At 42.3% G+C, this 13064-nt stretch overlaps 1 protein-coding gene across 2 annotated transcripts in view; it reads right to left on the bottom strand.

Annotated features, from left to right (window-relative positions):
* esamb (endothelial cell adhesion molecule b) overlaps positions 1–12414 on the bottom strand; it is a 32213-nt gene extending 19799 nt beyond the window's left edge. For both annotated transcript variants that reach the window (XM_040182959.2, XM_040182966.2), the window contains exon 1: positions 11984–12414. In XM_040182959.2, coding sequence (XP_040038893.1) covers positions 11984–12038 — 55 coding nt within the window. In that variant the 5' untranslated portion in view covers positions 12039–12414. The remainder of the gene's footprint in view (positions 1–11983) is intronic.
* Between the last annotated feature and the right edge of the window lie 650 nt (positions 12415–13064).

Below are 13064 nucleotides of genomic sequence, written 5' to 3'. Positions count from 1 at the left end.
TCAATGTAAATACAATTTAAAACACATGATCTCCTTATGAATACATCTCAGGCTACACATACTTGTTTAGTAGAGATCCTTGTTTAGTAGAGCACAAAGAAGCCTCAGAAAGAAGTTCTAATGTCATTGCTTCCTACCCAAAAGAAAAGCAGACACCTAATCTTGTTATTGGGCCGATACCAGCGCTGAATAGCTACTTTCCTCACTGATTTTGGAAGCAGCTGCCGAAGGAGACGTCTGACCGTGGCCTTTGTGCAGGATACATGGATCAAGTAAGGGACACGTGTAGCTGTTCCTGTGTGGCAAAAAAGTGGCTAATGAATGAAATGATAACGTGATACCGGATCAGTGCACCGACTATTCAATCCATCAGACGCATGTTCGGCCCAGCTATCGAAACAATTACTTTCACGTTTAATTATTCCGCTGATCCTTTTCTCTACTAATTGATTAATCAGTCAATAAGATATCCATGAGTACAATCCCTACTCCTGCTCGGTGTTCGTCTTTATCTTTGTATTAATGAAGGTTGCTTCGACCCCAGTTCCAAAAGGTGGGTGGAGACACGTTAAAATCTGCAGCTCTGGGTGGCTGGTTGCTATTCTCTAGTGACCTTTTCCCGGTGCGTTATCTCGTTATAAAAGCACGTATTCACACGTAAACAAAACTCTTTATTTTTAATAATCAAGTCACACCATCTGAATCCTGGAAAAGTAACGAACGGTGTGTTTTATGCTGCTGTATAAGGCGGAGGCTCCACAGTACGTATTCCACTGCCTCTAAATCTCTTTTTGTTAAGATCTGTCTGGACGGTTGCCAATAACGGGTTAAGCCTTTAATTCTGCCACAGAGCATTGATTGGTGTGGATGGATGGGGTCACTGATGGAGGCAAAAGTGGTGTTTGTTGAGGAGGAGGTGATTATTGACAGAGAGGTAAAAAGGAAAAACAGACTTTGGTTTTGAAATGTACGTTAGAGCTGTGAGGACACGTATTCTGGACGGGGATTTTACAGGTACGAAAGGCGCGTGTTTGCCCTTTAACCTCGGCAGCCTCTCATCCACTCCCTGCTGTGAGACTACTTTCCCCGGTCGGGTCCATCTGCAGCGACCTTACGGATAAACGATCACCGTTTCTTAGGGTCGGGTCGATAAGCCGCCTCTCCACGTTCTAATCTTATTACCAGCCCGAGCTGGCTTAAGCAGGGAGGGACACAGGACAAAAGTCGCACATCATAATGTGACCACTGTGCTTTGACTCAGGGGACAAATTGCATTATGCTGTAGTAGAAACACACAGACCTGGGAGTAACTGGCATGTTGACTTTGTGTCTGGTCAGGAGGGTTGGGAACCATTTAACAATACATCACTATGGCAGATACCTGCGTAACCCTTTATCTTTGGTTTGAACCCTCAAAGTAAGACATTTACGTGGAAGCAATACAGTTGACATTTTGAAATGGAGAGTTAAACAGTGTCAACGAGCAGTCCATCAAGTCCGCTTTATAACGCCGTTGTTACATAAGGTCCGTTACCAAAAAAAAGTAGCGATCGCAAAATCAAATGCACAAGCTTTCTTTTAATTTCAGTCGAGTTTGTGTTAAAATAAGGAGGCGTAACCCAAAGGCACAAAGGACATAACTGGTAGAGACCTTTTGGATTGTGTGTCATCAAAACGCACCGCGTACTGTATAAAAAAGGACTCAAAGTGATCCTTCATCAGCTAATCAGCTACGTAATTTTATGTTGCATTTGATGTGGGACCCAACAACCGAGACGCTCATGCCAGCCATGGAACTAATGCAGCGAGAACGGCCCATCTAACCTTTATTTGAGAGGCATTTAACAGAAAGCAGTCTTCTAGGAATTGGAAAACGCTCCCGAGGGCACAACCCATTGTTCCTGCCTTCAGCTCCACCAATTAGGTCCAAGTGTCGGCACACAGACGTCAACCCGCCAGCTTCCTCAAATGAAGTATAAATACACCATCTGTAAGTGATAGAAAACTTCTCCATTAAATATATTTGTACATAAAGCTGAAGACCTTCCCTTCAGAGATGTTTTCGGATGGGACTAGATTATATTTTAACTGCATCAGTGGTTCGTTGCTTAAAATAGCTACTATACTTATGCATGTTGTGATTATGGTCTCGTCCCCTGCAGCATATTGCTCTTTGAAGGGAAACAGTTATTCAGAAACATCAAAACGTCGGGCTGACTGACACAATGACAGCCAACGTTTGAAGAGCAGTCGACCGACTTAAAAATGTTATACGAGTTATGAGCTACTTGTAAAATACATTTAAAAAAAATTTGAATAAAAACTGTAGATTTTTTTTTTTTTTGCATGACTCTTCAATCTGATTTTAGAACAAAAAAAAGGGAATTCTAGTATTGCTGGAAAAGCGGTACATCCTCTAATCACGTACCGTTATCATTCCTGACTGGCAGTTACACACAGAAGACACCGGCGTGCACTGATTAGAAGAACTATAATGTCATTGCCAGGATTTTACTTAAAAACCAGAGCAGGGTCTCTGTGCGGACTTTGTCCTTCTTTTAGGTAATTAGTCGAGTTCAGCGTGAAGGAGGATACATGAATAATGAAATACCGTCTTAAATGAGATGTTTTAGTGTAAATCATTGATTAATCACAAGCTGACTTGCTACAATATGAAAATGGAGCACTAGTGATTTTAAGGCATTAAGAGACATTTTTGCTTTATATACACATCAACATTGATGATACATTTCTGTGATAAAGTTATTTGCATCAACTTTATTCTCTCAGGCTCTTAAAGGCAGACGTTTAAGTCTATTTTGTTACGGATTAGTAATGTGGCTGTAAGGCGCATTTTGAAACAGAGGGCTTGCAAAATGTTTCACTTTTAGCTCCGGCCTGGAGGCTTGTTTTTTAATCAACTGAAAGAACGACAACAATCCTGTTGTCTGTATTTACAAAACCACCATATTTAGGGTTTTATCTATTATGCATTTCACACTGTACCATTGGGCAGCTTTATAATATGATAATCTAGATTTTTACTTGATTCAAATAACTAACAAGCCACCAATCAGCAAAAACACAGCTAAAATAGCTAAACATTTATACTGTTCCCTATTCAACGCCTTGGACTTTTCCCATTTTGTACTGATGCAAACTGGAGTTCAAACAGACTTAAGTAGAGCGTTCCCCATTTGATCAACACAACCAACATGTATAGTACTTTGAAGGTGCAAAATATCTTTTATTGTCATAATCAATAATGGGAACAAATTTGATGGATGCATAAATATTCACCCCCCTGAGTGAGTACTGCCTTTCGTCGCAAATTATAGCTGCATGTCTTTTGGGGTACGTCGCCACCAGCTTTGCACATCTAGAGATGGAAATGTTTGTCTGACTGCTAAAGCTCAGTCAGATAGATGGACAACTTCTATGAACTGCAATTTCCAGATCTTGCCATAGATTTTCGATTGGATTGAGCTCTGGGCCATTTTAAAACATTTACATGCTTGGGTCTAAACCATTCATTGTAGCTCAGTTTATGGTCATTGTGCTGCTGGAAGAGGAAACTCCTCAGGTCTTTGTTTGTAGGTCAGTTCATTCCAACAAGAATCCCACTTAAGACTGCTGAGGAGACTGAGCAAAGATCCATTACACGTTCAGAATCTCAACTGGGTCAACGTATTCAGCACACCACCTGGTCCTTTTCCCTTTTTCCACATCAGTCGCTCTGCTACCAACAGAACCTTTTCACCCACAATTATTGTCTGGCAACTGTGACATGCTTTGTCGAGGTTGTATTTATCAAATGGAACTGGGGTCCTCCAGTGGGGTTCCTCAAATACATTGAAATTACACGTAAGTGGATTTTCAATATTTTGACCGTAGAGTAAAGGACGGGCTGAAGACAATGGGTTGTGTGGCTGCAGTTTTCAGTGCAGTCGTTTTGCAGCCCTCACAAAAAAGATTTTAGAGAATTCTGTATTTTTCTCAGCAGATTTGATACCAGAGAAAGTGTCTTACTTCCACCCCCACATTTGAAGTCTGAGCTCTGCCTGTGGAAAGGTGCCACGGTGACCGGCCTTATCAGGTGGGAGCAGGTTTCGTGGAGGCAGCGATGTGTTCATCAATTTAGAAGACCAACCGATCTCTTGGCTGGAAATAGAAATGAGAAAATTCCCCTACTGCATAAAACTATATAAGGGAAGACCCGCTGCACGGCCCCGAACATGTGTAACTTACTGCATGACTGCCTGCTGCCACATTGCTGACATAGATACAGGGGAGGGAGTCACAGAGCAGTTAAAGTTGTGGGTTCATTTTTATTTCAGGATCACTAAATATGACATTTTAAAAAGCTATTTTTAGTGGTGGTTTATGAAACTGACAATTCACACAGTGTTGTCACCCATTTAATGTGTAGGCAAATTGAAAACATGACGTGTTTATGTTCTGTACAATCAATGACTCTTGTACGCTAATGGCTATAAAATCATGTCTTAATCATGCGGAGAGGAACGGTTTTCCTTTGGTGTTGGAAAAGTGTAAATGCAAAATAAGACAAACGTGCTATAGGAAATAAAATCGTTCCTTAAAACTGTCTTGCTGTAATTTCAGTTCAAAGTATTCATAAAATGTTAAAGACAGTATTGGAACTGCACACTTTATACCGGTGCTTCATGTTAATGTCAATCACTTAGATGACGGAGTTGTTTAAAAGAAAAATCCTAAAACTAAATTATCTCTGTCAAACAATTGTTGCTGTAGAAAGTAGGACGACTGCTGCAAATGTATTTTGGGAAAAGCATTTAATGGAAGGACATTCCAGGCGAAGGAAGCGTTAGTGACAACATGAATAACACTTGCAGGATGAATAATTGAATTCACTGAAGTTTAATATAATCTGTTAACTAAAGTTCCATTTAGAAAACACTGATGCAGAATCCCTTTTTTTTATTATTAAAGGCTTCTCGTTTGAACTCTTGCGCAGCCGTTTGTGTGTTTTGATCATCTGTACTGTGTGAAAATGTTGTATTATAGTTCCATTCATCACTAACTGGGAACATCAGGAAAGAGTAACAAGATTCTCACCTGGACCAGCCTAGTCATTTCAGGAAGGCCAACATTTGGAATGAAGCTGAGGAGAAATTCCTTCCATCAAACCCTCCCCGGTCACACAAATGACATCCGCCCGGTGACACTAATGACATGTGGAGTGATGGTAAAGCCTCTCTGCCCAGCTTTGATTCTTCATCTCAAACACCCAATTATCCAGGGTTCAACAGATCACGATTATGAAATAGTTCTGCCTTGTATTCTGCTGAGTAGGTTCTTTCCAGTTAGAGTCAACAGTCCCTGAGGTATTCATTCTAATGGCAATTACCTCGCCACCGGAGGGGTCAAATAGAGTGAAAATGTGAGCCGCCGAGTAAATTGACATTACAGCTGCAATAAACACTTGAGAGCTGAAAAAAACAAAGTGAGGGCATCTAGAGAAACATAAAGGGATTGATGTAGGCTTTACAGACATAGGGACCAGAACAACGAGAGGACACCAAATTAATCATGACCTTAAATTTATATACTGAGGGTTTATATCACATGAATCTTTAACGGCTTATTGGCTTTTCAGTAGGTTGGTATCAACGTTTATGAAGGACTGACGTTGAAAATGTAATTTTGAACTTGGTTCAACAAGGTTTTATTTTTCTAAAACATAACAAAAACAGTGCTCAGAATGAGCAAAATGAGAACCAAAGAAATCTGTATGAAAACATGATTGCCAACTAAGTTGAAGGTGTAGGCAGTGCATCAGTTGTCATCGGCTGTAGTCAGCCAGTCGATGGATACCGACCTGTGTCAAACTGTATATCCTTGTACCGATCCACTTCATTTGTAACCGCATCATCCAAATGGTTAATCCACATTTAGATGGACCCAAAGCAAGTGCTGCTATACAAGGTTTATTGATGCATACATGTGTGACTAAATCCATGGCAGACAATACCACATTTTAAAAAGTTGGATTGGTGCAGCCCTAGAAATTGGTGATATTTATTTTCATATAAATATGTCAGTATTTCAGGTACATATCTTCTGCATGAGCCACCGTTGAATGTTAAAATGCATCAAAAGTGAAAAGTAGGACTATTATTTCAGTTGTTCCACTGCTGAACCTTTTTCGTGTAGTGTTCTACCCCAACAACAATGCTGATTGGTAGTTTTCTAATGTTAATTAACACAGCTCATTCTTGGGTCACTAGCAGGAAGTCATTTTATTATTACTAAATAGGTTACTATGGAAACTGCAGAAATGACTGAAACAGAAAACAAAACTGTCTACAGCCGGGCATCGTCCTAATGACAATATTAGCATGTTAAGTGTTACTGTGCTAATATTTGCTAATTAGTCACAGAGTTATTCAAAATAAGACCCTGAATATCTTAAGCAAATTTTACAGCAATCCATCCAATAGGATTCTTCATTTTGGAATACGAGTGTCTAAACTAAATGTCTTTGTCGATGCATTGCAGAGTAAACCAAAAGCAGTGAACTAACTTAATGGGAGTTGTTTTGATGCTGTACATTTAACCTGCCTCTGTGTTGCCTGCGAGTTTGGTATAAAGGAAAAATGGCTGGATGGAATCTTCTCATTCCAAGTGCACAAGGTATCAAAGCAAAACCTGTTTGGTAAAAGTAAATCAAAGTGCACGGTTTGCCGTGCCGTGCATTGCATGAGAGGGAGTAACATTACGGAGGCACAGCAAGACACGGTTTTAATCCCTCGGGGAGGAATAACCGCAGCCCGTGCGAGTGAGTGGCCTCGCCACCGCGGGATTGACCCGAAGGACTTTGTTTAGCCTCGCTTGACCACGCTTGAAGCCCGTAAGGCCAGGTTACACATCAAACCAGATGACGGCATTAATCTGGCCGCAAAAGATCCTCCCCTCCATCTGGTCGAGCAACAAGAGAAAGTACCAACGATGTCGTTCCTCGATGAATACTTATCTCACATCTCTGCACTCCGATTACATCCATTGACATGTGAAGAAGAAAATAGAAACCGTTTCCGTGTGGCTATCACCTACCATTACAAAACTAACCTATCACAAAAACAGCATGGCAGAAAGCCCATCCACCCCTACGACACCACGGAAAAACTCATCCCCTTTTGCTTTACTATAACAGCCGTCCTAATCCGCAAGCGTCTAAGAGCAAAACTAATCTGCCGCCAGCAGGCAGCCCAGTTCCTACCTGCACCAGAGTCAAAAGAATAAAGAGATATTTTTCTTTTTATAGTTTACACGCATTTTACCCCTGACATTTAAAAAAAAAAAATAACTTTGGATCAAAGCGAACATTTTAAAATGCTGATGAAACAGGTTTTCTTTTTAATTCATATTGCTTTAAAAAGAAAAGCGCCTCTGCCACAGTGAGTCTCCAACCTCACGCCTCATGTCTCCCAGCAAATCACATGTTGCTGGAGACGACAGTCGGCAGCCTTTTGTTGCTTGATTGTATTCCCGCTCTCTGAAGTTCACACAGGTTTCTCCCCAGAGCAATGGTCTCATTTAAAGAGGGAACGTTCCTCATTAGTTTTTGCACCTTTGCAGCTCGTCTGAATCGCCAAGATACTCGCCCACGCTTGGGGTGTAAATGACACGGACCTCGCATCATTCATGGGCTCAACGGGGTCCATCGGCGCTAACACACGTCATCTACGGAAGCTTTTCCCGTTACAAAGATTCGAAGAGCAAAACGGTGATCTAACTGGCTGAGTGGAAAGATTTGAAAAAAAACAATTATAAAGTGTCCTGATAGTCGACCCCAGTGGACAAACCAGACTGGTCGCCGGCCACATCATTAGCCGCATGAAGATGGAGCGTGGGTGGAGAGGCTACAACAGGAGAAGCACACCTGTCAGGCTGCAGCACAATCGGCTTGTATTATTTACGTTTAATTAGCCTGCAGCCTGCAGGTGGGGTTTAAGACGGATTTAAAAAACAGATATATACAGCGACCGCTCTTCAACAAATCTTTGTTCGTCACAAAGCGTGCTTGATATTCATGCAGCTCGCAGTTGATGAACGTTCTGAGCTGGATCATTATCCTTGTTAAAAGATCCATCTTGTGTTTCTGTGACTAGATTTTCACCTAAAAGTACCTAAATATGCCAATATCAATGTCACCTCAGCATCATTCTGAAAAGAAGAAATTATTCTTCACTGCTGATGATGTTGTTAATCTTTGTCTTTATGCACATTTCATTCCCCGTGTCCTTCACATTTCTGCTTTCATTTTGAAAAGCAAAAACCTTTGAGAGCTGATTGGCTCTTGCTCATCGGTTTCCCGACTCCGACACTACGGCCTTTTGCATGTCCTCCTGGCGTCTGCGTGGGGTTGCTTTCCTCCCACAAACAAACATAGGTCAGGTCACTTTGTGACTCTTAATTGCCCGTGGGTGTGAATGGTTGTCTGTATTCGCGTCAGCCCTGTGATTGACTGGTGACTAGAACAGGCTCTCCCTGGCCTCCCCACCAGCGTCTGATGGGTGTGCATTGAATCCAGATCAATTCGAGGTATTCATACCCTTTAGATGTAAGCCTTCGTCCGTGTTTGCCAATGCATTCTTAGCAATTAAATCAATTGTTTCCCATTTAATGTAACTCAGAATTCATGCTTGAGACTGGGTAATTGACATAAAGAACTTTTCTGCAAATGAAGCATCTCCTTATTCACATTGGAATTAGTGCTTTAAAAAAGGTTCACTGTTGAAAAAGAAACGATGTAGAGTATTATTGGACTGTTGTAGTGTGCCGCGCGTAGAGCAAATGACTAATACAGTACAGCGCCGAACATCAAAGAGAACCATTCAGTGAGAAAAACGCTGATGAGTTGGTGCGTCTGATGTGGGCGAAACATGGACGGTTCATTTAATGTGCATCAGCTGAAATGCGCAAAATCACTTCACCTTCCAAACAGCAAAGAAAACACAACCTGCTGATACAAACATAATAAGAACATGAATCTCTCTTACAAGCGTAGGAGTTTATATCATTTGACTGTAAACATCAGCGGTCACACACCCATCAACGTTACCTGTGCACAAATTGTTTTAATCACCTGCCTCAAAGTCAGGTGGGCTCGATGAGCCGCCATGCAAAGCTCTAATCAACACCTGTCACCAAGCACGACTGTAACTGTCACAGGGTCTAAGGTTGAACACGCAGCAGCTGTTGTGTGTAGCAACGGGTATTTTTTGAGAGTGTGGCGAGCATGACGCAATTAATTTGACCTGGTTTTTACATGAGAGAATCCTTCATAGGCGGCTCCGGCTCTTTACGCCTCCGTGCCCTCTGCAGGGGTCTTTCAGTGCGTTTGTGACACACACACACACACACAGATCAATTAGGCTCCCACACACTAAGTAAGTCTAACAAATGTAACCGCTCCGGAAACTGGTGGCAATTTACCAGTGAGTCAGACCAGACAGATAAAGTGGCTCAGATGCCGAGCGCCGGGATGTTTCCTCTGCAGCAGCTTGTTCTGCTGACGACAAATTGTGACGACCAAAGTATTTGTGTGGAAAAGAAAAAGTTTTGCCAGCCCGATGCAGTGGGTCGGGCTGGCAAAACTTTTTCTTTGCACGTTATGTTCTTAAACTATCCAGAACATGTTTAGTTCAGCCAACGTGCTCCTTCAACGTGAAGTCAAAGATTTGTCTTATTAAAAAGGTAAAATACCATTCGCCTTTTTAATTATTTCGTCAACAGCTTACTTTTCTGATTTACAAAAGCTGCTCCTGAAACGAGCATTTACAGGTGACTTCACAAGAGAATATGCACCTCGAAGTGGCCGTGAGATGTTTTTCTCTCCTCCAGATATTTTCACGATGCCAAGAGACTCTTTAGTGCCAGATTGTGATAGGCGGCGAGGCCGGCCTACGGGAAGCTTTGCACAAATAGTCAATTATCATACAGCCCCCTGCTGGGGAACGCCGCTTGTTTCCGATACTGTATGACTGCTGAACTATTTATTGTTTAGTTAATCACGCTGTAATCAGAATTAGCCTAAGCTGTGAGAATTCTTCCGTAAAAAAGAAAAAAGGGATTTTTGCTGGCTGGCAAACAGCAACTTACATCAAAGCCTAGTGGCTGCCGTCTCGTTACAAACCAGCCGTCACTGAACACTCAGCAGAGGACTTGACAACATTTCAAAAACCCAGCCAGCGAGAAAGGCATTTTTTAAAAAGGCAGGGGTGGGGGGGGGGTTGCCATGAACTAATTCCACGTTCAGACTGCTGGGAGCCAAATAACCTCCCTCCCCTGTCCCCGGGCCAATTTGAGCTATCTGATTGGCTGCGGTAATCTGTTTGTGTGGTATTGTCAGTTATAAAATGTTAAGCATCTCAGAAGTAAAAGAATCCTGCAGGCAGCCAAGTATTTCACAGATTTGTTTCAGCGTTCAGTAGCCAATTAGCTATGGGTCTTGCCACGGAAAGCCAGTGAGCTGCTCCGTTTCATCAATTCCAGTTGGGTCTACATTGCTCATGCAAAAGCCAGTCGTGCGTTACGGTTTTGTGCTGTGGTTTCTAGATTTGCTAATTACGATGTCTTTGACCGGCAGGATTTTATTTATTTATTTATTTTTATTTTTATTTTTTTACCAGCGGGCTTAGCGGTTATCAGAAATGGGAAAAAAGAAATCCATTCTACACGTTAAACAATTCATTCTACAGGAAGCAGCTGAAGTTACAAAAATGACATGATTGAATTGTTTCATTCCATTTAGCAGTTGCACCAAATCAAAAGGCAACCGAGGTAACTTCACACCACAGTGGCTCCACGCTCAAGACCATAAGCACAATGTGGATTTTAAGCCTGGGGTTTCATTGGTAAACGGACATCATACACGGTTTCTAAATATTTGCAGCACTCGCATCTTGAAGAGGTGAAGGACAGATTTCCAATGCCGCTTCTCAGCAAATCCAAAGTTTGAATTAAACAAATATCGATATAAAATTTGCAAGCTGTGACAAACTATAATTCTCGGGAAATGATGGAGCAGCACGGATAACAGAAGTCAATGCAGATCTTTATTGAATGCAGAATGAGCTGATAAGAAAGGGAGAAATCAGTGTATTCAACACATCTCGTTAATATTGTTTGCGTGTGATTATTTTTATTGGTAAAAGCATCCAGCTGGCTCTTAGGTTTGGCTCAAAATGAAATGCTTATAGTCCTTTTTTTTTAATTTGGTCTACATTTTTGGCATTACTAACGAGTCATTAATGCGTTATCGGTTTTTCCAATTAATTCAAAGGCAAACACATGCATACAAACCACACAAGTAGGCCGAAATGGAGGATGCATTGCTTTGAGCCTGCGTGACCCACATGACCCCAACATGGGACTGCTGGGATGTCTCGTCCAGAATCAAACTGTTTCTAGACCGTGTGCTTTTGTCTGATTTCCAACCGTACTGGGGACAATAGCCAGGGAGCTCACTGCTCTGCCTTGAAATATATGGCGGAGCATTCAAGCATGTAACAACATGATTCCCTCATAGGATGAAGAGTACTCAGTGCTTAAAAAGGAGATCTCTGCTAAATCCACAAGCAGACCACCGCAATAAAAACTTACATAGTTCATGAATTGTCAGGGTACTTGTTCCTGCATATGAATTTAAGATTTTGCTGGATAAAGAACGGATTGAGAGAGGGGGGTCGGATTGGCACAGGTGTGACATCTGAGCAGATAGGATATGACTTAATTCCTCGAAATTAACCCTAAAAAACGCACCCGCGTGTTCCTGAACAGACTACTCTGATTAAAAAGATACATTGTGAGACTCACTCACTACTGGTTCCAACGTGAAAGTTGGACGACAGTCAAAGCTCTCTCTGAATTTCCAGTTCAAATGTGGTTTGAATCCCACCCGCCCGCGACCCCGTGCGCGTGAGTTGAATTAGCTCACCTTGAAAAATCCACATCAACAGCAGCGTGACCCGAAGTCTCGTCTTCACCTCCATGGCGCCACATCCACCGGCCGCTGCCGCCGCGCACGTGAGCTCCTGTAAAAGTTCCCGCCGAACACGCGCCTTCTCCTCCGAACCGCGGGCTTAATTGTCTCCAGGTGGCAATTAACTGTCCGTAGTTAAACCGGCGCGGCGGCGTGTGCAGCGGAAGCTTCCTCTCCTGTTGCCCTCCCGCCTACAGACAGCCCCTGACGTGGCAGCTCCCGCCCGCCTCCACTTTACCAACCTGCGGGAGCGTCCAGGTTTTCTTCAGCTCTGCTTTTTCTGTGTTTAGTTCAACGCGCTTCGCTTCTGCAGTCTCTCCCTCTCCCTCTCTCTCTCTCTCTCTCTATGAGCTTATCGACCTTCCCGAGTGGCTCGGTGACGCCCCCTGGCAACAAACCCCCCTCGTGCACAAATACATGTTCTCATATAGCCCGGTAACAAGTTAACGCGATTAACGGAGCGAGTCCTGGAAATGACAGCACGTTATTATTGACAGTGGTTTTGGCCAACAACAAAAAAACAGAAATCTGTAATATTATGATTTTATTTTGGGCACATTTCTCACAGTCATATTGACAGACATGTTTTTTAAGATATATTTTTTAAGATATATTTAGACTGTGGATTATGTAGGCTGGAATACTGCATAGTTGAACAAACGTTCATTGCCAAGTTGTTTATTTTTTGTATTTTGTTGGCTGTTGTTTGCTCTCACCTCTTGTAAACAAGCTACGTGCCAAACACTCATTCAGGTGGGTGCTTTAAAGAGAGGATGTTGTGGTCACTGAAAGAAAATGTGTGTGGAGTGCTTTTGGTCTCCTGATGAATGTCCAGTCTTCACTTTTAGCTCTGTTTTGGTCTCCAACAACTCCGGAAGAAGAAATTATGTAGCCCTTTAACTGTTGTATTCCACATCTTGTCAGTAACTTTGTTTGTCCGTTGGTTGGTGCTGAGCGGACACTGTGCAATTACATTTTTCACAACTGTGCTGCTTCTCGACTGTCAATTAGAGTGACGATACTGAACCAAAACAGA

The sequence above is a fragment of the Gasterosteus aculeatus genome, chromosome 1, assembly GCF_964276395.1.
Source record: "Gasterosteus aculeatus chromosome 1, fGasAcu3.hap1.1, whole genome shotgun sequence".
In the NCBI taxonomy this organism is placed as follows: Eukaryota; Metazoa; Chordata; class Actinopteri; order Perciformes; family Gasterosteidae; genus Gasterosteus; species Gasterosteus aculeatus.
The sequence above is the reverse complement of the archived record's forward strand: the minus strand, read 5'-3'. Positions and strand labels throughout refer to the sequence as shown.